Raw genomic sequence first — 26,740 nt, 5'->3', positions numbered from 1 at the left:
ACCTGAATCTTCTAGTTTGAGGGATAGTGATAGAAAAAAGAAAATACACAAAAAGATTCAGGGAAAGATATACAAAAATTAGCAAGAGGCTGAGATTGTTTTGAAAATGTTATAGTGTATTTTTCTTTTCCCTTTTTCATGTTAAAGATTAATTTAACAGCAACACTTCCATTAATGATAATATGACTGGAACTCTCATTAATGATAATATTAGTTAAAATAGGTAATAAAACAAAAGTAAAAGAGTGTGCCCTAACTGGTTTGGCTTGGTGGATAGAACGCCAGCCTGCGGACTGAAGGGTCCCAGGTTCGATTCTGGTCAAGGGCATGTACCTTGGTTGCGGGCACATCCCCAGTAGGGAGTGTGCAGGAGGCAGCTGATCGATGTTTCTCTCTCATCAATGTTTCTAACTCTCTATCCCTCTCCCTTCCTCTCTGTAAAAAATCAATAAAATATATTTTTAAAAAAAGTAAAAGAGTGTATCTAGTAGGGTAGCCACTAGCCACATGTGACTGTGTAAATCAAATTAATAAAAATTAGATAAAATAAAACACTTTCTCAGTTGTACTAGCTATATTTTAAGTGTTCAACAGCCATATGTTGCCAGTGACTTCTGTAAAGATAAGAGACATTTCCATCATTACAGAAAGTGTTATTAGAAAGCACTCGTCCAGAAAGCTACACATTTTAATACAAAATCTCTGGGTCTTTTAAAGGAAATGTTTTCATTCTTTTCAGAAATGAAACATGGTTATACTCAGTCTGTTTTGGGGGTATAAATAAAAGACATATATGACTCCCAATTTCTACTCAAGTGGATAATGAAATTATCCTTTTTATATCCTTCCTACATTTTCCACTGAAACCTAAACTTTGGGATGTATATTTGTACGTGTGTGTGTGCGTGCGCGCGTGTGCGTGTGTATTTCATCCATCAAACAGACAACCAGAACATTTAGTAAAAATGTAATTAAAACTTTGTTTTTAGCAACTGGTTGACTGAGAGTGGGCAAACCTATTGTGCATGTAGGCAACCTAAATGAGGTGTCCTGTCTCAAGGCCTGCACTGTGGTGACCACGTGAGCGCCTCGGGAATGCAGGGTGGGGGAGACTCCGTTCCCACGCAAGAGGGAGCTGAGTTGTTGGACATGACTGGTCACATGGATGTGGGGGTTCAGTCCTTCTTTGAGCCGAGAATAAGACAGAGCTTCAATGAATGAGAACTCAGGGCTCTAACGACACAGCTGACTAGAGGCTCCTGGCACGGGCAGGTCACAGTGACGGGGCTGCTTACCGCTTTGCAGAGTTTGCTTCCCTCCAGAGAGCACTCCGCTGGGGAGCATGCCTGTGGGCGTCAGGCCTTTCAGCGTCAGCACACTCTCGCTCTCCTCTCTGGAAAGGCACAAGGTGAGGGGGGCATTAACTCATTTTCTGTGTGTGTTTTTTTAATGTATTTTTTATTGTTGATAGTATTGCAGATGTCTCCCATCCCCCCTCCTTTCCCTCTCCTCCCAGTTTCTACCCCCCCCACCCCCCAAGGTCTTCACTACCCCATTGCCCACGTCCATGGGCTAAGCATATAAATTTTCTCTTGAGAGAGAGAGAAGACAAATGAAAAAATTGCATATAATAACTCACATTTACATCTATCTTGGCTCTGTAGATTTTTTTAACTTAAAACATACTATATTTTTATACATTCATATTGAAGTAATGTTATGTAAATGACATGGCTGAGTTTACAATTATACAGCTGGGATGGTTCAGTCCCTTTGAGTACTGAAGATACAGAAAACAATTCTGATTATTAAGCAGGCATGATAGTACACAGTGACTGCTGGGCTTCCTCGGTGGGATGCAGATGTTGAACATGAGCCAAGGGGAGTGTGGATGGGACTTTTCCAGCCCAGGCTCAGGAAAAATGAGTGAAGCTCATTTGATTTGGGAGAGAAAATCAGGGAGTATATGGAGTTTATGGGAGATATATCTCCCCCCGGCATATGGGAGATAAAAAAGTAAAGTTCATGTATGAATCAGGAAGCTAGGAGTTACATACAGTGGGCTGAGGAATTTTGACATTACATGATAAACATGCAAAATAATAGCAACTAGCCAATAATGCAATAGGTAAAATTTCCCAGCTTTCCTTTTCAGCAGCCTCTTTCCCCACTGCTTTGCTAATATAAAATCGCTTTATTACTCATTATGACAAATGTTTTGCAAACAGTTTATGTACATCATTATTTCATTATGATTGAATTAATCATAATGATTAAATAACCATGAAATAGGAATAACCTCCTATATTTCCAGACACTGTAACCCTATATAACTATGTAGCAGACACTGTAACCCTATATAACCCAAAAAGCTTTGATTTCTTATATATCTTATGTTTATAATATCTGTATCTACCCACTTCACATTTTTATGTCTAACGTGACCCACACAGAATTCCTAAACTCCCCCGAAGCCTGCTTCTTCCATAATCTTTCTTCATTCACTTCCATCCTTTAGTTAAGGTTGAAGACGTAGCCTTTAATGACCTTTCTCTCTCTCATGCCACATCCACTCAATCAGTAAATCTGAAGGCTCTACCCACAAAATATTCCAGTAAGTACCTTACCATTTCTCACAATACTCCTCCTCTCACTGAGATATAATTAATGCACCATACAATTGGCTCATTAAAACATACAGTTCAATCAACGATGTTAGTATATTTATAGTTGTGAAACCATCACCTTCGCCAATTTTAGAACACTGTCACCCCTCCACAAAGAACCCTTTGTCCGGTAGAGGCCACCTGCCCTCTCCTTCAGCCCTGGATAACCACTAGCGACTTTCTGTAGGTTTGCTTCTTCTGAATTTCACATAAATGTAATCATATAACACGCGCCCTTTTGTAGCTGACTTCTTTAGCTTGCCACCAACAACTCTTACCTGGATTGTTCCAGCAGTCTCTTAGCTAGTCCCCCTGCTCCATGCTTGTCATGCTCTGGTGCCCACCTCCCCACCTCCCGTAACTATTCACAGCTTATCAGCCAGGCAGAGCCTTGAAATACCTATGCAGGTGCTGTCTTTAAAAAGCTGGACAAGATGCCCTAACCGGTTTGGCTCGGTGGATAGAGCGTCGGCCTGCGGACTGAAGGGTCTCCGGTTCGATGCCGGTCAAGGGCATGTATCTTGGTTGCGGGCACATCCCCCGTGGAGAGTGTGCAGGAGGCAGCTGGTCGATGTTTCTCTCTCATTGATGTTTCTAACTCTCTATCCCTCTCCCTTCCTCTCTGTAATCAATAAAATATATTTAAAAAAAAAAAAAAGCTGGACAAGAGCCTTCAAAAACTTGCCCCCACCCACTTTCTCCCATCCTCATCCACCTCCTGGACCGCATTTCTTATTAGTATCCACATCCCTTAGTGTTTTCCAGATGCACCCAGCACCTGCCGCCTTAGGGCTCTGCACCTGCTTTGTCACACTCTTCCCCTGACATCTGCATGGCTCCCTGCCCCCCTGCCTTCGGCGCTGCTCAGGCATCGCCTTCTAAGTGAGGACTTCCTTGGGAACCACTTTAAAAAATAGCAGGCACCCTACACCCCCTCTCTCCTTGCCCATTTTATTTTTATCTGAAGCCAGTCAGTTCATTTGTTTCCTTGTTGTGCTTTTTGGTTGTTGGTGCTCGGCTCCCCTGCCCACTACCTCCCACCCTGGCTAGAGAAGCCTCGTGTGAGGAGGGGTTTCTGTCTGCTTTGCTCACGGCCGCGTTGAGAGTACCTAGACCAGAGCAGCACCTGGCGCACAGCTGGCACTCAAAACACATTTCCTAAAGGAACGAGTCCAAGGGAAACAGAGGGGAGAATGGCAGCATTTTATATTTCTGTGTCCTTCACTGGACTTTACTTAAAATATTAGGTTGGAGATGGTCAATTCATCGTTGTTTTCTTTCAGGCAGTACTTCAACCCTTTCAGGCTTCTGCTGTCAAACCATGAGAGGCTCCATAAAAGAGAAAAATGCTTTGAATGCTAATAGATGGCTTTGGGAAAATTGAGAGTATCTCTAAATAAATGGACCTACTCTTTCCTGTGCATTCATTTTAAAAATCCGGTTTCCTTACCTCCTTGCCCTTTCTCATTCAACTATTTTTCTCCTCTCCTTATATTCTTATTTTTTAACTTGAAGTATAGTTGACACACAGTGGTACAATAGTTTCACATGTACAACATAACGAATCGACGTTTGCATAGCTTACAAAAGATCACTAAGTCTAGAGACTATCTGTCACCATGCGAAGTTGTTACAATAATGTTGGCTATATTCTCTCCACTGTACCTTACATTCCCATGACTTAACTTATTCTGTAACTGGAAGCTTCTTCCTCTCATTCCCCTCCACCTGTTTCACCTAATCCCCATAGCCACTCACCTCCCCGTAAACTTCTGACACAACCACTCCTGCCTCACACAGAAAAAGTTTCCTAGGAGTTCCCCCATATCTCAGTTGCAGCCATCGCTGCTGAGTTCTCCCTCGAAGGAACATAACCAGCCTCCCCTTCTTGAAGGTTCTGTGCCTCAGTCTGCTTCATTTTCTTTCCGGCGTCCTCTCTTCCTCCCGGGTCTCCTCCCCAGTCCCGTGGCGGACCTCTTCCTCTCTGTCCAGACCGGTGCTTTGTAACCTGGCAGCCCCAGCCTAGGGTGGCTCTTACTGCTCCCCGCCCTCCCCCCGCCCCCTCCCCCCAAACATAACCTGAGATGTGCTGCAGCTGTAGTGTTCGCATCAGATTTCAAAGATGTGATACAAAAATAAGAATGAAAAATCTCTCTTTAACAAGATTTATACGGACTACATGTTGAAGCCATAACATTCTGAATATATTACATAGAAAGTATATAGAATGCATTATTAAAATGAATTTCACCTGTTTCTTCCTACTTGTATTTTAACTGTGGCTTCTGGAAAATTTAACATCACAGATGTGGCTCATTACATTTCCCTTGGCAGGCACTGTTCCAGGGATGCTTGTCTTTTCGCCCTGCCTCCCTCCCTCCCTCGGCAAACTCCTTGCCTCTGCTGCTTCTGCTTTGTGTTCATGCCCATGCCTGCATTTCTCACCCTGGCCTCTCTCTGAAGCTCCAGGGCAGAACTCCTAACCCCGTGCACCTGATCACAGTTCCCCCCATGAAAGCCGTTAGCTATTTACATGGAGGCATGCTTCCTCTTCCTTAGACGGCAGCATTACCAGGCTGTCAATCATGTGGGCTAGGACCTCTGTGGAAGAGCCTTGGAACAGGTCCTCTCCCTCGTCGCCCTTGCACAGGTCAGGGTGCTTGTAGCAAACACCAGAACCCACTCTGGCTAATGTTAACATTGCAGAGATGTATTAAAAGATATTAGAGAGCTCTCGGATCCAGAAAGCTAGACGGGAATGCTTGGTAGTCGGGAAAAGTACCAGCGCTCATCCGCACCGTGGGATCTGCTCTGCGAAAAGCTGCCACTACTGTTTAGAGCAGGGGTGGGCAAACTTTTTGACTCGAGGGCTACCGTGGGTTCTTAAACTGGACCGGAGGGCCGGAACAAAAGCATGGATGGAGTGTTTGTGTGAACTAATATAAATTCAAAGTAAACATCATTACATAAAAGGGTACGGTGTTTTTTTTTTTTTTTTAGTTTTATTCATTTCAAATGGGCCGGATCGGGCCGTAGTTTGCCCACGGCTGGTTTAGAGCCAACACCAAGCTTTTGCTAATACTGTGTGGTTAGCCCCCAAAATACTAAGAAGCTCCTCTCCTGCTGGCCCCTCGGATCCCACATCCCACAGAGGAATCACCCCCCACCCCCACCCCCACCCCCACCCCGGCCCGCTGCTTCCTCAGGATGTTCATTTCGAAAGGGAAATCTTAGTGTCCATTCGATTGGTGGACCCTCGGCAACACGTCTGCACCTTACCTGCCAGGGCTGCTGAAAGACAGGCTTCTGGTCCCCCCACAATGACGCAAACTAGCAAAATGTAAGGAATGTGTTGGACAGCTGTACCACCATCTCCACATTCATTCACTAAATGTGTAATCTGCTAGCTTCACAAATTCCTTGTATTTGCCCCTTCCTTTGTATTTTCCCCTTGTATCTGTCCTCCATTGCTCTAGTTTGGTTTGGATTATTTCAATAGCTTCTTAAATGTCCTGACACTAATAGGTCATCTTGCTATCTAGTCTTCACACTGTCATGAACATACACCATCTACACATGAGTTAGAGCACGTCACTCATCCCATGAAAACCATCCCATAACTCATTTCCTACACACACAAAATTAAACGCTTTACCATGGCATTCAGACCATTAAGGATCTGGACTTAAATCTGTTTTCAGCCTGATTTTTCATAGGTTCCTCACTCACCCGCATGTCTCACTCTCCAGCTCTTTTCAGCACTTAGAATTCATGGACTACATAGTTCACTTTCACGTCAGACTCTCATTGGTGCTGCTCGCTAAGTGAGTTAGGACACGTTACTCATCTCCATTTCAGTTTCCCCACTGAGGTCAACCCAACCTTGCTGTGTAGACTTCCTAGGGGCCTGGCACCTGGCACTAAACTAGGCCCTCATAACACGCTGCTCTTAGGACTTGGTGGCCGTGTTTTTGACGATTTCTCAGCTTCCAGGAATGCCTTCACCACAGCTCTCTACCGAGTGAACTCAGCCGATCCTCCTCCAATGTCAGCCTCTTCATGAACATTCCTTTCAGGAACTACAAGGGCTCCTTGCTGTCCCTTTCCACAGCAGAGCATCTCTTCCTGTGTTCAGTGGGCATTTTATTGTCTTCTGTTGTTTATTTTCTACACGTCTGGCATTCCAATTTGGTATCTATTTCGCTTAACTCGGTATACAGTACACATTTAATGCTCAATCTTTACTTTCTAAGCTTAAATTTTCTCGGGATATGATCCCCTGTAGTCCACACATTTACTGAGAGGTTTTAATTACAGAAAAGCCATAAAATATACCTTGTTTTAATTTTCAATCAATATGGGTAATCTTAGTAAAGTCACTGATCATCATTGGGTTCAAATGGACCATTTCACAGCTGGGAATGATTACATCTTATGCACCAATAATGATTACATCTTAGGCAGGGGATAGGAGGGATTCCCCAATTTTAAGACCTACCTGTGATTTATAGCATTGCCCCTCATACCTTCATGTGGTTTAAAGACTAACATAGACACAAAAGTGTTTTTATATTAAGAAAGAATTCTCCTTTTTCCCTAAATGTACTCTCGAGTGGAAATTCTGGAGCTGTTTTTTCTTCCCCTTGTAGAGATTTCAGATGGAAAAGAAAGAAAGCATGTATTGGTAAATCTGAGATAACAGATAAGTGTTTACACAGAGGTATCAGCTGAGCTTATGATCTTCCTATAGTCTTTTGCCCCCATAGGACATCCTAGCCACAGAGGCCTCCTTGCTGGCCCTCAAAACTTCCGACCTTTGTTTCTATCTAAGAATCGTGGCTCTTGCTCTTCCTAGGCCCTGAACTCTCTTACCTCATATCTCTATGAAGGTCATCCCCACACTTGCTCAAATGCCATTACTCAGAAAGGTCTTTGTTGATCACCTACGAAAGTAAGTGCCTCATCTCCTAACTTGCTATACCTTTATATTGCTTTCTTTTTTTTCTTCATGGTACCGAATGGATGCTTTAAGTTTTATTATATTTATTAGGGAATGAATGAATAAGAGAATCGTAGCACCTCAGCAAGCAGTAAAGTATTAGAGCACATAGGCTGGATGGGGCAACGCTGCTTTATTTTCAGCTTTAACATGACTTGTCAGGGTTTGGCTGCCGAACTAGTGCTGACTTTGATTTTCTCGCTTTGGAAAAGCACGATAATACTTTTTGTCCTTCTCACAGCTCCCTGGCTTGTGGCATCAAGTCACTCAGTCTCTCTTTAGTGAGTGACTCTATTGTAACTACTGTATGTGAAAGAGTTGAGGCAAAAATGAGGCAAAATTAGGTTATGAAATTATACAATATGTACATGGCCCATTTCCCAAGATTTTCCTATTTACGCTTTTTAACATGTAATTGTGACGTGCCTATATGCTCTTCACATATAAACATGCCATTTCTTAAATTAATTTTTGGAAGAGAAATATAGTTATTTTGTATGATCTAAGAATAGGTAGCTGAATTTAAGTAAAGAAAAATGTAGTTAATTCTCTTCAAGAATATACTTGTTTTCTAAATCCAGGCTTACTCATAACATGATTCATGGTCTATTTAAAAAATAACTATGACATGGGAATTGAAACATTAAATAACTATTTGTTTCTCTCAATGATTTATTAGAATAATATAGACTCGCATGAACAAGCTTTATGGTTGATGTTCATTTCCTAGATGTCTAGTAAAATGCACGTAATAAAATCATCTTTTACCACAGAGCCAGAATGAAAAATAAAAAAGGCTATAATAGCTTTCTTCTTTTACTACATGTTCAACCTATTGTGAAATAAATGTTTTAAAAGTCCAGCAACAAATACAGGGATAAAATGTGAAACAGTCCATTTAGAGGCTGTCTCTATGGAAATAACGTAGCGTATTTCAATTTGACTAAAAACAGTGAGAAATGGACAATTCCATCTAAAAGGAAAAAAATAATTATGGTAAAGCAAATATCTTCTAGCAAAGTACTTACCTGACCAGATTAAAGCATTAAAATGTTTATTAAGTGATACCTAATCAAATTCCAAACAGAACAGAGGAAGAGGGACCCCACCTGAGGACCGAGAACACTCTGGCCATTTTGCCTATTGCTCGGATCTTGTTCCTTATCACCTCCTTCCGGGCCGCAGCGGTGGCTCCTGCAGTGTAAAACAGAGAGTTGACGAGTCAATGCCTCTTTATATTACTGCAATTGTTTTACAAATTTTCATATGTCATAGACCATCATGAGAAAACCCAGTGTCCTCCCTCCACCCCACCCGTACAAGAGGATTTATCTGTGAATCAATTTAAAAACGTATGTATCTGGTTTTAAGACTTGGATGTGATTCTTGAGAGGACCCTGAAATGCCAAAGAGCAACTTCTGAGATTTCCAGGGGGTGGTGGGTGAAGCGGTGAAGCCCTAAATGAACCATCGGCAGACGGGCAGGTTCCTACTGTTTTCTTCCAGTTCAGTTCCCTTCTCTTTTGTTTATACAAAGAGAGCATGCACTGGCAGGAAAAATGGAGTGAGTCACCAGGATCTTCTACTTATTTCCTGGCTGCATGCTGGGAAGACTACATCAGGAAGCTGCTTCATTGAAAGTTCTCCCTTGCAGTGATCAAACTAGGGAGTCTCAACTCCTTAAGCTCCCTGGAACATCATCTCGATTGCTTAATGGCCATGAAACACTTATCGTAGCACCTGATACTTGTTCACTTTCTGGTTGGTCCACAAGCTCGAGAGAAAAAAAAGCGGAAAACTCCCGAGTGGGATTTAGTGTGAGACGGCGGCATTTGAGTGCTTATGTAAATAAGTTACACATAGGTTGGCTTTACAACTTATTACATTTTCCAAACTTAAAAAAATCAGTCTACATAGGTAATTGTTACTATAAACATTTTCTTTTTTATCATTGTTTTTAAAATAGTATTATATGATCTTTAGAGAATCCGTTTTGTTTTTGTTTTCTTAAATTCCTGAGCATGTTTGCAAAAGTACAAGACAAAGAAACACACCTGTCTTCTTAAGATTTTTATAATCCGAGTTAAGAGGGACAAGACATCCTTTTTATGCATTATTTGGGACTTTGTAGAAAGTGTTAACACAAGCTACTAATAGAAAGGCAACAAAATATTTTTAGATAATATCAGAAATGTTCCTAACCTGATGAACAGTTTAAGCCATATAATTTGTTCAAAGGCTGCAGTCTAGAGAAGATAATTGGGGTAAATTTTGGTCTTTTAAGCTATGAAAAGAACAAGCTTTCTGACCTTTTCGGGAGGGAAGATTTCTGCTGTTTCCTTTAGAGGGCTTTCAAGAATGTGGACTCTTTTGCATTGTTTGAAAAGGGTCAAACAATTAATCACCACAATTAATCACCACCCTAAGATTTCTATAAGAAACAAGACTCACACTAACATTCACAGAATTGTGCAATGGTTGCAGAAGGCCTCTGCCTTTATCCACCCCAAGAAACTGAGAACACAATGGGCCACTTTCTTCTCCTGAGTGGCTTAATTTGTCAAAGGCGATGCTAGTGCAGACCCACCTCTTGTGCCCTGGGTGCCCCCAGATGTGTACCAGTGAGTCGCCTGCCTCTCACCTTCCCTCTGACCTGAAAGCCCTCAAACAGGCTGCATTTTTGCTCGTTTCTTTCTCTCTGTGGCAATCACAACATGGCAGTTATCTCCTAGCTGATCAGCAGGACTGACTATTTCTGCCAGCTATTCTGCCTGCAAATGAGTAGCCTATGTTAAAGCCAGTGGGGAAAAGCCATGCTCCAACCAAATCCTTCTGATCAAGGGAACCATGGATTCTCATTCACTGCTGGCCCTAGAATTACACACTATTGGCTGGAACACTGGATGGGAAAATGGGGTGGGTGTAGGATAATTTGCTTCCAACTTTATTCTGAGCTTTCAGAAATTTATATTGTGTATGTTTTGTAATTAAGATTCTTTATACAATAAGTCCTGTCCTGGAGAGCATCTAAAAGCCTGAAGTTTCTGGGCTTGGATTTTAGATAATTTATGATCAAGAAACTACTAAAGCACATTTGTGAAGAAAAAAAAAATACTGGGATGGAAGTTAGTCTTCTTAATGTAGTTTTCCTATATATGTATTTTCCAGTTATTCAGTTAAGTGCTGCTTTCAGCCTAATGTGTTATTACTACCCTGTATTTAATATTGTCGAGTCTGACTGGCCCAGTCCACGCAGAGGTCATGATGTGCTAAGTGAGGAAAAGAGGCTGACCCTCAACAGCAAGCAGTGTAGCCAGATCATAAAATCCATCCAACAGACACAAACAATGGAAAGTGTGGGAAAGCTCCAAAAATTGTGACTATATTTAGAAGCACAAGAAGAAAAGCAGCAAGAAGGAGAAGTTAAGTGTCTAGAAATAAACTGTACATATTTAAGAGAAATGAGAAGGGGAAGATATAAAGTATACAAATATATAAAATATGTAAGAAGGATAATCTTGCAGAGATTTTTCAATAAAGGACTTGTAAAAACCAGAACCAGAGAAAAGGAAAGCAAGACACTAAGTTGGAAGGGAAATAAATTATGTACAGCCATTCTTCTGAGCTCAATATGAACAGATACTCGGAAAATGCTCAAATAAATATTAAATTTGAAATATAAAATGAACATTCTGACAGAGCCAGTTCATCATCCCTTATTTATTTTTTCAAATCAAATGACTTACTGGAGAGCATACGACAGACTTCTACTCTATGTGTTCACAGTGGTGATTCTCCACACTGCCGCACTGTTCCTGAGAAAAATGCTCTCTCTTGTTAGGTTTCTCATTAACCCAGGTAAGAGGTTTTACTATCCCTTTTATAAAATTAGAATATATTTACTCAAGTTTAATAATAAGCACTAAGAAAAGACATTAAAAACTAATGTCTCAAATATCCTGGGATTCACTTCAATATTTTTTAAATAATCAAAATCAGAATTAAATTAACACCACACATTTATAACTTCACAAACACTTAAAATATTCAAACATCTGAGTTGATAAGTAATTGAACTTCAGGAGCTGACCAACAGCAGGATAGATTTAAGTTCAGATACAAAGGAACTCATATATTTAGTATTGCTATTCCTGATTTTGGTTATTTTCCTGAGTTCATTAACATTCTTTTTCAAAAACTTATGTTCCATTGCAAATCCTCACAGCTCATAATTCAATAGAAAGATGAAGGCAAAATGCATGTTATTTTAGAACTTTACTAGCTGTAACAGGCAAAGATAATGTCATATTCAACACTCTTGGTACTTGCTCTGTTTAAGCTGTGAAAATGTAAGACCGCACCCAAATTAAAATTCAGTATATTAAATAATGAAGACATGTAAAACACCTTTTACATGGAAAATTGGTAACTTTTTTATCGATAACAATATAATCACTTATTTTAACTTGAAATTCTAAAACTGAATGACAGCATTTTCTATGTTTTAAAAAATTAATTATTTAAAAAAAATTCTCACCTGAGGCTATGTTTATTGATTTTTAGAAAGAGAGAGAGATAGATGCGAGAGAGAAAAATTGATAGATTGCTTCTTGTATGCACCCCAAATGGGGGTTGAATCCACACCTAGGTATGTGCCTTGACTGGGAATAGAACCCACAACCTTTTTGGTGTACAGGAGGACACTCCAACCAACTGAGCCACCCAGCTGGGACAAAAAAATAATAATTTTAACTAACATTTCATTTTGTATTTCCATTCAAATATTTATCCCTTCTTTTTTTGGCCTCTGTCACTCTTTAACTTTTAAGTTCTAATATCTTTATGCCTGGGGTATTATGGAGTGTTTCTAGAATCTAGGCAACCCTGCTCACTCAATTTTCCTCAGAGCGGAAGAGGCTAATGTACAAAGGAATCTTTAAAGATGTGCTTTTAACATGTGACCTTCACTTAGCACCTTGCCGACTTCTCAGGAGGTTGCAAAGGTATCTATGCCACACGGCCTGCTGAGCGGGTGCCCCCTCCCCACAGGAGACCTCAGCCTCTGGAAAGAACTGGGAAAGGGTAGCAGCGCCACAGTGATGAGGGGCCGGGGGGCGAGGGAGATTCTTTCCACGTGGATGTCTGCTCACATTACAGGTGCGGGCTCTGTCCTCCGGCCCAGGTCCCACCCCTGAGCCGCTGCTATACAGGCCTCGGTTTGGAGTGAAGCAGGGGTCTGTGGAAAGTGCTATAGAGAATACAATTTATTACCCAAATCATTCATGCAAGTGTTCTTGTGAGTCCTCTCCTACGCAGCCTGCCACATGTCCATCGCTGCCCACAGAAGCATGAATGAGCGTGGGCTCCACTTTGGAAGAGCCCATGCCCGCTGACAATGGACTGTGCCAAACATCGGCATGAAAGGGGCCATGGTGCTGCCAGTGAGAGGACCCTGGGCGAATCTCAGCTAACTCCTCGCTCAGGAGCTGCCTGTTGGTGCCTGAAATCAGCTGCAGGGAAGAGAATCTGCACCACGGAGATCTGCAAATGCCACACACCAGGGCGTTTCTCCTGGTAAACAGGCTGTTGAACAGTTACCAGCACAGCGCTGGGAGGAGGGGCTCGCTGCCTGGGCATGAGAAAAATGTTCACCTAGAGCAGCGGTTCTCAACCTGTGGGTCGCGACCCCTTTGTGGGTCCAACAACCCTTTCACAGGGGTCGCCTAAGACCATCGGAAAACACATATATAATTACATATGGTTTTTGTGATTAATCACTATGCTTTAATGATGTTCAATTTGTAACAATGAAAATACATCCTGCATATCAGATATTCACATTACGATTCATAACAGTAGCAAAATTACAGTTATGAAGTAGCAACGAAAATAATTTTATGGTTGGGGGTCACCACAACATGCGGAACTGTATTAAAGAGCCGCGGCATTAGGAAGGTTGAGAACCACTGCCCTAGAGAATGATAGTTAAAGGATCTTGAAGAGTCAAAGAGTGGAGAGAATGGGTCTTCTCCACAGAAGGAGGAGGATTCTCAAACACGCAGGCTGAGATGACCATTGTTACGTGTGATGATTGATGGGTGAGGAGTCTGCTGTGAGTGGAGTTTGGGAACTTTGGGGTGAGGTGAGGGTGAGAAGAGAAGCAGGAGGTACCTGGGGCTGGACTATAAAGGCTTTAGCACAGTAGTGCATGGAAACAAGAGTTTAGACGTCAGCATACACCGAACAGAGGCAAACAGAACCTACTTTGTCAGTCAGCCCCCAAAAAGAAAGAAAAGGTTAGAATGATGGATAGAGATAGATATGTGGCAAATATAGTCAAATGTTCATTGTAGAAAGTAAGTGGTGGGTATCGGCTATAAAACTCTTTCAACATTCCTGTCTGTTAAAAACATTTTGTAATAAAACTTCAAAAAAATAAAACTATAATTGGAAGAGCTGGATTTTGAGGAAAAAGGACTCTCCGTCCTTCCCACTTCTGTGTGTTACATGGGGGATGCATGAGCTTGCTGCAGGAGGCAATGAAGGAAAGTTCTCCTGGGCAGTGCTCCACCCCAGACCTTCTGTAACCAGCCCCGGGAGAAAATGGAATTGGTTCCATTTTGTTTTACAATCCCAATGCAACAGATTCTAATTGGGTTCAATACCTTTTTACAACGAGAAGAATTGAAGACAACCAGCTATATACAAATTTCATACTCAGATATGTTACTGGAATATGAAAAAGCTGCTTTTAAAAAAATTGTGATTATTATTGAGCTGTTTTCTCTTTAATGGAAAAAGCAGAAGTTTTCCCTTTCTTTATTATATTGGCCTCACATGCCTTAGTGAGGCTTCTTTCTTTAAAGGACTCTTAGCTAACACAAGTGTATCCATACCATATGTTTTAAAATAAGATATATTTAAAAAAAATAAAACACATTATATAAAGAAATGTGCATACACACTAACATTTCACACTTTTTCAAAGGAAAGACTTATTTTAAAACTGTGTTTTGTTGGTAGGCTTCAAATTTCTTTCGACTTTTATTTCAAATTCTAAGAAAATATTATGGAAAACTCACCACTTTTCCACCTTTGTTTATAGCTAACAAAGTTTACCTCTGTAGAAAACCTAGTCTACTTGAAAGTAAAATTTTATTATGGTTTATTATTATTAAGCAGAGTTTAGATGTGCCTCAATATTTTATTTTTGTGTGAAGTAGAGAAATTACTGAATTTTAATAAAGGCTATTGATGGAACAAAGTATAAGGCATTGGCATAAGAAATAACTTTTGTTGTGTTATACTGAAGACAAAAATTGGTTTGGTTCAATCCAAATCAGCATCTTTGAAATACAAGATATAATGCAAAGGGCTTCAGATGCCTCTAAAAGCCTTGGGTGATGATGAAATTATGAGTATACAGACTGTCTTATTTGGGAGAATGCATGTTCCCAATTGGCCCCTATAAAAAACTACAGGACCAAACCTTGTGCTATATAACCCCTAAACTTCATCTATTTTGTCTTTTCTATCTGTGACCTAGTTTAACAATAACAAATATTAAGGTTCTATATCCCAACAAAGCAATGGTATCCAAAAGTTACTCTCCACCCAGTTTTGCCCTTGGCTATGGATGTGACAAGGGCTTCACTGCATTTTCCTAGGCCAGCAAGAGACTGAGTCCTGGATTCAGGGACAGCACCGGAAGCACTGAGCAACTGTGTGCACTCTGCTGGAACAGCTTTAAAACGAGCCTCTACATTTTCTACTCATGCATCCACAAAAGAATATTCTCCAAGCAACACAACTGCCACCTCCAAGTTTAAATAGTTGTGAAGAATATGATATTGTAAACACTGTCATTTTAAAATGACAGTTTTTTCTAAAACTGTATTTCCAGTTCCATTTCTGTGATTTTTATGCTAGTGAATGACATATATTTCTACTTTAAAATATTTTTATATCACCATATTGTACATGGGTGTAAAAACATGTTTAGAAATTTGAATTAAATGTATTTTTAAAACTCTCCTGAGGCAATAAGACCCTAAGTGTTCAAAAATTCCTTTGTAATCAGTATCACAGTTACTAGGAGTACATAATTGATTAGATAGCATAAATATGTGATGGGTCTATAAATGTTTAAAAAGCACAGAAATAAAATTTCATTAGAATGTATCCCTTAATAATAGGGAGATTACACTGCCTTGAATAAGGGACTTCCTAGACTCAGAGTTTCTCTAACATCTTTCTGTTTAGTACTCCAGTATGAAGCATCTCAAAGCCATGCTCATAGTGACTATGTCCAGGGAGACCCTTGCCTTCTACTAAAATAGGAGAAGGCATTTGAGAAAGAGGAGGTGGGAAAGGAGAAGCTGCAAGAAGGCCTGTAACCTCCAACTCAGGTGAGTCCCCATGACCATTTTTAGGAAAGAGGGCACATGGAAAAATGAATTCCCTGAAAATTCCTCTTGAAATGTGCTTGGGTAGCTCCAGCAGTACAAATATTCTGGCATGAAGACTGCTGCTCTATCAAGAATTGGATTACTCAGTTTTAGGTTTGATCGTTGTTGGAAGATCTCCTGGACTAGCCATAACCTGGGAAACCTGCATTGCTCATCCCCTTAGGGTCAGTGCTGGTTAAAAGCCAAGCTGGTCCAAAGAGAATGAATAGATGCTGCCTCTCACAGAATAGCCATATGCATGCCTACGCAGGCTGCTCTATTAGGCAGAGGAAAACACCTTCAGCATCACAAAATTTTTAAATCCCCGTAAAAATCAATCTCTTTGAAGATTACAACCTAAAACTGCTTGTAATACCTTTCTAATTTGGATCCTAACTCTACCACATTACACATCCATAAGTGATAAAATTGGGATATAATGGCAACTCACTCCAAACCACTGCAAACCGCATACTATTCTAAATTTCTTCCATATGCTTTTTAGCTCAACTAAAATCTCAACATGCAATAAAACCTGCAATGGTGTGATATTTGGCATAAGACTATTCTGTCTTGTATCCCATTTTGAAAGCAAAAGAAGATTCTTCAAAAAAAAATTTTTAAAGAACGCATATTCCAAATTGGGCTCTATAAAACCACAGAACTAAACCGTGTGCTATATAATCCCTAAACCTTATCTTTTTTGTCTTTCTCTCTCTCTCTCTCTCTCTCTCTCTCTCTCTATATATATATATATATATATATATTTATTTTTTAAATTATGGATTTTAAGGACGGCTAGTATAGCCTAGACCAGTGGTCAGCAAACTGCAGCTGGCGAGCCACATGCGGCTCTGTGGCCCCTTGAGTGTGACTCTTCCACAAAATATCACATGCGGGCGTGCATGTACAGTGCGATTGAAACTTCGTGGCCCATGCGCAGAAGTCGGTATTTTGTGGAAGAGCCACACTCAAGGGGCCAAAGGGCCGCATGTGGCTCGCGAGCCGCAGTTTGCCGACCACTTGGCTATGTTTCATCCCACTTCTCCTGTCATTAAACATAATTGAATTCTTTGGATAGGAAGTCTCAAAAATGTACAGGCCACTCTCAAATGTTAAATAACTGTCATTATTTGGTTGTCTTTCCTCTTAGTTAAAAGTTACTTTTTGCCGAAACCGGTTTGGCTCAGTGGATAGAGCGTCAGCCTGCGGACTGAAGGGTCCCAGGTTCGATTCCGGTCAAGGGCATGTACCTGGGTTGCGGGCATATCCCCAGTAGGAGATGTGCAGGAGGCAGCTGATCGATGTTTCTCTCTCATCGATGTTTCTAACTCTCTATCTCTCTCCCTTCCTCTCTGTAAAAAATCAATAAAATATATTTAAAAAAAAAAGTTACTTTTGTGTACAAGCTCTAATGAATTCCACTGACTTCTGTGCTTCGAGACACTGTTCCACCTGTTCAATGACCTCTCAGCAGAGTGGCAGAAATTGGCTATAAGCATAATTCTAACTTGGGTGGAAATTAAAGACTTTAAAGTAGATAGGAAGCTTCAGGTTGATTTTTTCAAAAAGCTATCACATAGGCAGCCTACATCTTACAAAGGACATTTCAGTTTATTTTATTTACCAAAGAAGAGATGACTAACATGTGATGACTACTTTAATGGATCTCTTTTCATAATAGAAACACATCAGCTGTATAAACTGACGAGAGAAAAGCAAAATGGAATGACATAACAAATGTCAATTGAATACAGTAGATTCTTCTGTCTAAATGAGAAACAACCATGATACCTGAATGTGTAATCTATCAAGAATTATTCTGGATATAGATGAGGCTATAACAGTTAAAAAGATATAAGGGCCTAATTACGCATACATGCTAAGTGCCAGAAAAATGCATTCAGACTAGAACTTAATTCTGGACCTATATTTATATATTGATCAAATACTAGATTATTTAAATGTTATCTCTGAAAATATAAAAAGTAAAGGGAAAAATGGACAAATGTAGTAGAATATTGTTTGATTGTCCATGTATTATACCTAGATAGAATGTTAATTGAGTACCATTTAGTAGCATAGTAAAGCTGACTTCTGCTGCATCTGGCAGCAGAAGATGGCTGAAGCACTGGCATATATTGAGCTTAACTGAAACAAAGTCACTCAAAGGGCTTCCGATGCTATTCAAGACGTAGGCTGCGTGTTTTGTCAATCCATAGGAAAAGCAGTGAAGTTCTGTCCAAGGAGGAAGAATAGGGAAATGAGCACTAGCTTCTGGCCAATGATCAGGGCACAGGAATACACAGGCAACATACAGAGGCAGATTGGTTCCCAGGTCATGAGACTTGGACACCAGTTAGGATGATTCTAAGGAACAGAAAGAGTAAACTCGTTGTTTGCCTAAAGTCATCCTCTGAAAATGGTGATCAGAGCCAGGATTCATTACAGTGGCAGGGAGACTGTCGGAAGAATGAAATAAGTAATGTGTTCATTCATTCTCAACAGTCAACAAAGGCGCATGCCAGGTACTGTGCTACCTCCTAAAATCACTTAGCACAAACCTCTGGTACATAAGTACTCAAACATGTTTGCTATTATTATTAAGAACAAGAAAACACTGTGCAGAAAAGAATATTCCAGTTCTTCAGTTACATTTATTACTGTAAATTAAAAGATTGTATGATTTTTAATTACTATCAAGCTGCCTAAGATGGGGCCTCTTTTGTTTTTGTGCCAACCAGGCCACAGGCTGGACCCCTGATGACTGCAAATTCACTAGGGGAGGACGCTACCAGCCAAGATGGTGCTGGTTTTGCTTGGAGAAAAAAAGGATGGGCTGACCAAACAGAATCAAGATTTCTATAGAGTCTGAGAAAAACTGGAAGAAAAGTTTCATAGCTTCTCATGAACTAAAAGTAATGACAAAAGAATAAAACATTTTTAAAAGAGTGAACACAGACCACGTCATAAAAGTACTTTTAAAATTTAGATTTTTTCTGAGCATTTATGAAACTTTTCCATATAGCCTTTAAGCCTGCCACAGCGATCAAACAATTCCTCTAGATGACTTTGGCCTCATCACACTAAATCTGTCTAAAGTTGTCCAATTACGAATGATTCTCATATAAGTGCAATCTTTAGGTTGAGAAATTAGACCAATAAAGTGCTTTTAGTATAGAGAGAATCATGAAAGCTCTGCAAAACACAAGAAAAATACATCTTAATTTTCTTATGGCATCAGTTTGCAGTAAGCTGACATTACCTACAACAGCCTCTTTCATAATAATCTCAACCTTGTTGGTGAGAAGTAATGTTTTTCTAAGACATAGAGACATACGTATGCACAAAACCTTTTACCTTCATTAAATGCCCTTCAAGTAAATAATTCAATAAGGTTTACAGAGTGTACACTTATTTCCCTTCTTATTATATAACAGATTTCCTTCTCAAATAAATTTAGTAAGTACATTTAATTGAGGTATATGCTTCGATATGCGATAGCTAATGTTTAGTATAAGTTGGCCAACATCACCATTAGTTGAAGAAAGGCTCAATTGTGACAGATAATGATTTTTTAAAGCTGTGTAAAGATATTGTATATGTGCATAATACACGTGTCTCAGGAAATATAGTATAAATCTGTAGTATTTTCTAGAGTATTATTTTACTGTGAGCATACTATTTTAGCCAATGTGAATGTTATCTCATTATCCAACTAATTAGCTAGAACAGGCTGGTTTTAAACTCTCAGTGTGTTCTGCGAAGTCTTCACTTCCATGCTATGTGAAAATTATGTCAGGTGATAACATATTTGTGCAAAATCAGGGTAGTACAATATAAAGAGAAAATAGTACTTTTATTTTTTTTTTTTTTTTTTTTTTTTTTTTTTTTTTTTTTTTTTTTTTTTTTTTTTTTTTTTAAATATATTTTATTGATTTTTTACAGAGAGGAAGGGAGAGAGATAGAGAGTTAGAAACATCGATGAGAGAGAAACATCGATCAGCTGCCTCCTGCACATCTCCTACTGGGGATATGCCCGCAACCCAGGTACATGCCCTTGACCGGAATCGAACCTGGGACCTTTCAGTCCGCAGGCCGATGCTCTATCCACTGAGCCAAACCGGTTTCGGCAGAAAATAGTACTTTTAATGGCTATGTCACTGTATTATTGTAACTAGTGACTTAAAAGGATTTTAATTATAATCAAATTGATAAGCCAGACTTGATGATGCTGATTACAATATGATGGCTATCACCAGGCACACTTTTTGTTTGTCAAAGCCTCAAAACATCGATAGCCATAAATACAATGGGAATGTATAACCTGCTAGCTGGTAAATGACCATGCATTTTTTTAGACATGTTTCAGTTTTAATGATATACTGGATAAGCACTTTTTTTCTTTTTTTATGGCAAAACCATAATGCAAAAAAGCAGTTAGCTGGACTGTATAGAAGACAGAGTACAAATGATACATTTACAGTGATAAAGATGATTTAGCCTCTAAATTACACACTACAATATTAATTGAAAAAAACTGGAAGTTAACAACAACAACAAAAAGTCTGAGAAGAAATTACAAAGTCTTTGACAAAATATTGAATAATCTTTTCTTTTTATAAATGTCCTCCTTTTCCTTTCTTCAATTCTACCATGAGAATTTAGTTATTATAAAAAGAAAAGAGAAGTTAAAACTGGTCAAGTGCTATCCATCTTTGCGTATAGTTTCCTGGAAAAATTATATGGATGTATCACATGGCCATACTTCCTACAGCAGTGAAACACATCAAGTGTTTTTCTTCTCCTTGTCAGTAGCTGAAGAGGACAAAAACGATGTCCTTTACATCTCCTTCTTTGATTATCAAATATTTCATCCTGATTAATGCCCCCTCCCTAACCCCCCAAATCCTCTGTAAAACTGGCATATTTAAAATCTATTTCTTGTTGCACTAAATTCTCAGGTCAGTGAAGACAGAGACAGGTGTTGGTTTGCCACTGAATACACAGAACAAGATAATCCATGAATAAGTATTTTTACATAGAAGTAAAAATAGAATATACAAAATAAGATAGAAACTTACCACAATACTAAAATTGAAATACTCTAAATGTTTGCCCTAACTGGTTTGGCTCAGTGGATAGAGCATCGGCCTGTGGACTGAAGGGTCCCAGGTTCGATTCCGGTCAAGGGCATATACCTTGGTTGTGGGCACATCCCCAGTAGGAGGGGGTGCAGGAGGCAGCTGATTGAGGTTTCTCTCTCTTTGATGTTTCTCATTCTCTATCCCTCTTCCTTCCACTCTGTAAAAAAAATCAATAAAATATATTAAAAAAAAATTGAAATACTCTAAATGTTTTATTTTTTTGGCCTTTTTTCAATAATTTCCATTTTCTTTTTTAGCTATTATAACAATAAAATAAATATTGCTGTTTGCCTCTTTTTAATAATCTGCTATCTGGCAGCCAAAGTTATATCCTACTATTTTATTTACTGGCCAGATTTCCCTCACACTACGTTTCTGCATTTGGCGCATACCGTTTTAAACAGCTGCTGCCTGAACTTGCTGCACCAGCCCTAGTTCTTGTGCTCTCCCCCTGGTCACTCTTTCTCCTTCACTTACGGATTTTCCTTCTCCAGCTTCTGCAGAAGGGTTAACCTTAGGCTCAGCCCTCGATTTTCTGACATTTTCTTCCACATCAGCAACTTTGGAGGCCTATTTCATTCTTAATGGATTCAATTGCAGCTTTTAATTCCAAACCTCTGTCATAAGCCTGGATTTTGTTCCCAATTTCCAGGACTTCATGGCCAAGTCCTGCCTGGACCTCTCCCGAATTTTATGTGTCATTTTCACTCAAACTCATGTCTGTGGCTGAATTCATCTTTCTTTCTCCGGAGACTGATGAGTTTTTCCATAAGTGTTCTCATCCTGAGGGGCACCTAGGCCGAACCATCCAATTCAACTTTTGTTTCCTGTGCTCCACTGATGCTATAGTTGTTCAGGCCTTGGACAGCTCTTTGGAATAGCTCCTTTTATTTTATTCTTAAATATATTTTTTAATTGATTTCAGAGAGGAAGGGAGAGGGAGAGAGTGAGATAGAAACATCAATGATGAGAGAGTATCATTGATTGGCTGTCTCCTGCATGCCCCACACTGGGGATCGAACCCGCAACCGGAGCATGTGCTCTGACCAGGAATAGAACCGTGACCTCCTGGTTTATAGGTCAGTGCTCAACCACTGAGCCATGCTGGCTGGGCTTTATTGCTCAGGTCTAATTGCCTAAATTTTCAGATACTTTATTAAGTTCCCAAATTATATCCCACTTATCCTCGGTTCATTTTCTAAGCTTAGAAAAAGCACTTGCTTTTTCTCAAATACTGCTTTTATTATGTTACTCCTCCGCTTACCAACTGTGGCTTACCCTTCGGTGTTGACAGAACAAGAATCAGGTTGCTACCAAGCTCCTCATAGCTCTCGCTCTCTTTTTTATGTCTATATGCTTCTATTTTTTTATATTAAAAGTTGCTATTTTATCCCCAAATGTCAATTATTATAGGATACACAACATTTTTGTTTTCAGATTGGGAACCTGAAATACAGAATGCTAAAATAAGTCACTCAGAAGTGACAGTAATTATGGCCCCAAGGAAAGCTCTAAGCTAATGGCACTAAGTACAGGTGCTGCCAGATGCACAGAGCAGACGAGATGGAAGATGAACTTCCTATGCTGCACACCTGAAACTAATACAAAATAATGTTGAATGCAAACTGCAATTGAAAAATAAAATGTGAAAAACAGTAGTAAATACTTTTTATAGACTGTTCCCCTTTTACCGTATCCCTCCCCTCATCTGTAAACAAACAAAAAAGGATGAAATTCATGTCAAACATTCAACATGGAAAATAAATACAGTTTTGATAGAAAGTGACATAACCAACCCCTCTTTATGGAGGTATTCCTCAAGGACCAATAAGATGCCATGGTAGTCCCACTAATTCCCAACTTTGCACTTTTAAACAAAGTTCTGTGTAGGTAACTTTTAAAAGCTAGACAGAATGGAGTGGGGAGACACTCTGGAACCGTGATATTAGATATGAACAAGTATCTAATAATGCAAAGCAGATGATGGGAGATAATTTTCTTGTATACAATTTTGATGGTTTCTTAAAGGCATGCAAAAAACTGCTCTGATCCTATATTCAGTGACTTGCCTGTGGTTAACATTAGGATAAGGCAAAAATGTGGCTACAGGGTAAGAGTTCCACCATGTGGCTTGCTCTTTAGATGAAAGTGGAGACATAAATTCTAATTTAATATTAGTCTGTCCAGCACAGCTGAAACTACATTTGCTTGGATATGTATTTGTTTTATTATTATTATTTTTCTTTCTTGTTCTAAAGGATTTCTGTTTCACCTCCAGAAGTCTTTAGCCAGACTTATCATACATCATAGTCTCAAATATAATTTGTACATACGTATAAAAACTGATCTAAGAGTCTAAGACTTCAGGACCTAAAAGAAAGTTCCAAATGAATATTTCTAACTCCTCAAACTGTCATTAGGTTTCTAATGCTTACGAGTGCTCCAGACTCCCTCATTATATCTCTGCGATGCAGATTGCTTGGTTTCTGTCGGCTTCCTCCTCACCTTCAACCCCTCTTCCTCTCGACTTAGGGATCACCTACTAATCCTTGGTCTGAAATGAGTCCTCTTCATGAATGAGAATCGACTACCAAATGAGATACATGTACTTGGATATCTTCCTTCTCTAAATGTTCTGGTGAATACCAACCCCAAATTAAAACCAGATTATCATATCATCATCCAAAATCAGAAGCGGAAACAGGAAACAAAGACTCCAATACATATAAATTAGATACTCAGAAGACAGGCATTGGCATTAAACTGCTTCAAAACGTCACAAGATAATACCAGTTTTGTACTTTATTTTCAACATCAAAGAACCACAGACCAATTGGAAACAGCAACCTTTTTCCAGATAGGCTATCAATCTCCTTTATTTTGTAAGGCAGAAGCTGAGCAAGAGAGATGCAGATGTTATTTCTATGCAGCAGAAGCCTAGGGGAGCCAGAGGTCTTTTTGTCTGCTCAGATACACCAAAATGTTTAACATCATGAAACATAACTTCTTGGAGTAAACCACGGTTTAAGAAATAGAATGAAACTCTTTTACTTGCAGTTTAATTGACTTTCATGGCCAAATAATGGTGCAAAAAATCTATTTCTTTATTTGACAGTATACTTAACAGAACAAACTGAAGTATATTAATTATGTTTAGTTATGTGTTGTTTTGTTAAAGAAAAAAAACATCATGCTGTTTCAAAGGGAACAATTTCAAGCACTGTCATCAGGTGGTGAGTTCGAGAGCCTGAGAGCCAGGCAGACACTAGTTTGGGTCCAAGCTCTCTTACTTCACTGGCTGTGAGACCTTAGGTTTTCACTTCACCTTACCAGGGCCTAATCACTTCACATGTAAAACAGGGATAATCAGTATCCATAGCAACAGGTTGTTTTTAGGATTAAAGATAATATTAACCACCTTGTATCTATCTTATATAATAAAAGGCTAATATGCAAATCAACCGAATGGTGGAACAACCAGTTGCTATGACACACACTGACCACTAGGGGGCAGATGCTCAATGCAGGAACTTCCCCCTGGTGGTCAGTGTGCTCACACATGGGGAGCGCTGCTCAGCCAGAAGCCGGGCTCATGGCTGGCGAGCACAGCAGTGGTGGCGGAAGCCTCTTTCGCCTCGGTGGTAGCGCTAAGGAATGGGACGAAACTGGCAGTTGGACATCCCCCGAGTGCTCCTGGACTGCAAGTGGGTGCAGGCCAGGCTGAGGGGACCCCCCCCCAAGTGCATGAATTTCATGCACCGGGTCTCTAGTATCATATATCATATATCTATATCTATATCTATATCTATCTCTATCATTGATATAAATGACAGTTAATCGTAAATTTTTGTTGGTCAAAAAGGTCAAAAGAGTGAAGAGGTAATACATACAAATGACTTAGAATGATGGCTAACATGTTAGCCACTATCATCATCATTAAATAGTAAAGAAAAGTTGACAGAACCTGTAGGAAAAGAGCAAAATTAATCCCATACCTTTCATTCTGTGGCATGATAGTAAGAATCTAGGAAAATTCCTAAGCAAGTGGAATGCGGAAACTGAGATAAGAAAATTAAACAAGGCCAAACAGTTTGGGCAGCTTACAGCCTCTCTGTGAATCATAAGATCTTATCTTCCCCAAATAAGGACACTTGAAAGCAAATGGTTTATACCTCTCCTCCCTAACCAGAGAACACATAACTTAAATCACCCTGGCTTGGGAAAATAGAGAACAAAGACCCATTTCATGCCATTTGTGCCAGCCAAAATATAGCCATCTTGGGGAAGGGGGGGAAAAAGGGTGAGTTTTATCTTACCGGCTAAACAAAGAAGTACGCCTTCTTAAGACTTGCCAAATAAGATGACCAGGTGAATGTACAAACATTCCCAGATAAGCCACAACAATGTAGAAGGGGATGTTGAAACTGAGTCTGCTATGTAAGATATCTGGCAGGGAAGCTTTGAAATCTACAGGAAGAAGGGTATAAAACCCCTTGAACCTTCTCGAGGTGTGCACTCAGATTAGCTGAGTTGCCAGCTTATGCTTTATGCCAAGTGTATTATGAAAAACTTACCTTGCTTAGCTTCAACACAGCTGTCTGTCACTCATTTGAAATCTTTCTTATGACACTGACAAGAGCCCAGGAAGGGACAGACACCCCTCTGACTCAGGGGGCTGTCTAGTAACAGTACCTCAAGTAAATGAAAAGAACCTCTATTTTCTATATGTTTTATACACACTAAAAATAAAAAGATAGTCATGGATTGCAAAGGCACCTCACCACCTTTGACTTTTCAGTTGGCATTGGATATGGAGCAAAAAATATTGAGAAGGCCTAGAGAAATGACTCATGAAGAGATCCCCCTTCCACCCACCTTTAGAATATAAAGCAGTTGAAGGAAGAGCTTTAATTAAGCCTATTGATGTCTTCTGATTCATGTTTTCACCTCTGTAGCCAATAAGCCCAGGGGCCCTATAGACAGCACAGAACCAGGCCCCAGAAAGAGAGACTGTAGGCTGCATTAAGGAGGGGCAAACTTTATCCTAAGGTTGAAAATAATATTACCAAAAAAAGAGAGAAAAAGAAACTTCAAGAAACTGCAGTTCCAAAGAGAATCAGTTGCTCTCTAAGTACCTTTGAAGAAATCCACAGTTTTTGTATCACGTTAAATTAAGTACTAGAGAACATTGCTGGTGGTTTACTTCGAAATGTGTAATATCCTAATTAGACATACTTTTAGTTAATACTTTAATTTTTTTTTCTAAGAGGAAATATTTATGAGATGTGAGCTAAGATATCATGTTCAGTGGTCTGCTTAGAAAGAAAACATTCTTCAAAATACCCTGAAAAGGACCTTCTCTCCTATAACTGAAATTAACAGGCTATTTACAAAGCAAGTGCTGATAGGCAGAGCACATTGAATGGAACGAATTATTTTAAAGCAGAGCAAGTCAAAATATACCCTTTCACATAAGTGACT

At 39.6% G+C, this 26,740-nt stretch overlaps 1 protein-coding gene across 3 annotated transcripts in view; it reads right to left on the bottom strand.

The window, feature by feature from the left end:
- PPP3CA (protein phosphatase 3 catalytic subunit alpha) overlaps nt 1–26,740 on the bottom strand; it is a 314,581-nt gene that overhangs the window by 7,781 nt on the left and 280,060 nt on the right. For all 3 annotated transcript variants that reach the window (XM_081085595.1, XM_081085593.1, XM_081085594.1), the window contains exons 11-12: nt 8,775–8,859; nt 1,296–1,393 (exon numbers count right to left, since the gene is read on the bottom strand). In XM_081085595.1, the coding sequence (XP_080941721.1) occupies nt 1,296–1,393; nt 8,775–8,859 (183 nt within the window). The remainder of the gene's footprint in view (nt 1–1,295; nt 1,394–8,774; nt 8,860–26,740) is intronic.

The sequence above is a fragment of the Myotis nattereri genome (assembly GCF_964212035.1).
Source record: "Myotis nattereri genome assembly, chromosome: 1".
Taxonomy (NCBI): Eukaryota; Metazoa; Chordata; class Mammalia; order Chiroptera; family Vespertilionidae; genus Myotis; species Myotis nattereri.
This window is presented reverse-complemented; position numbering and strand designations above follow the sequence as displayed.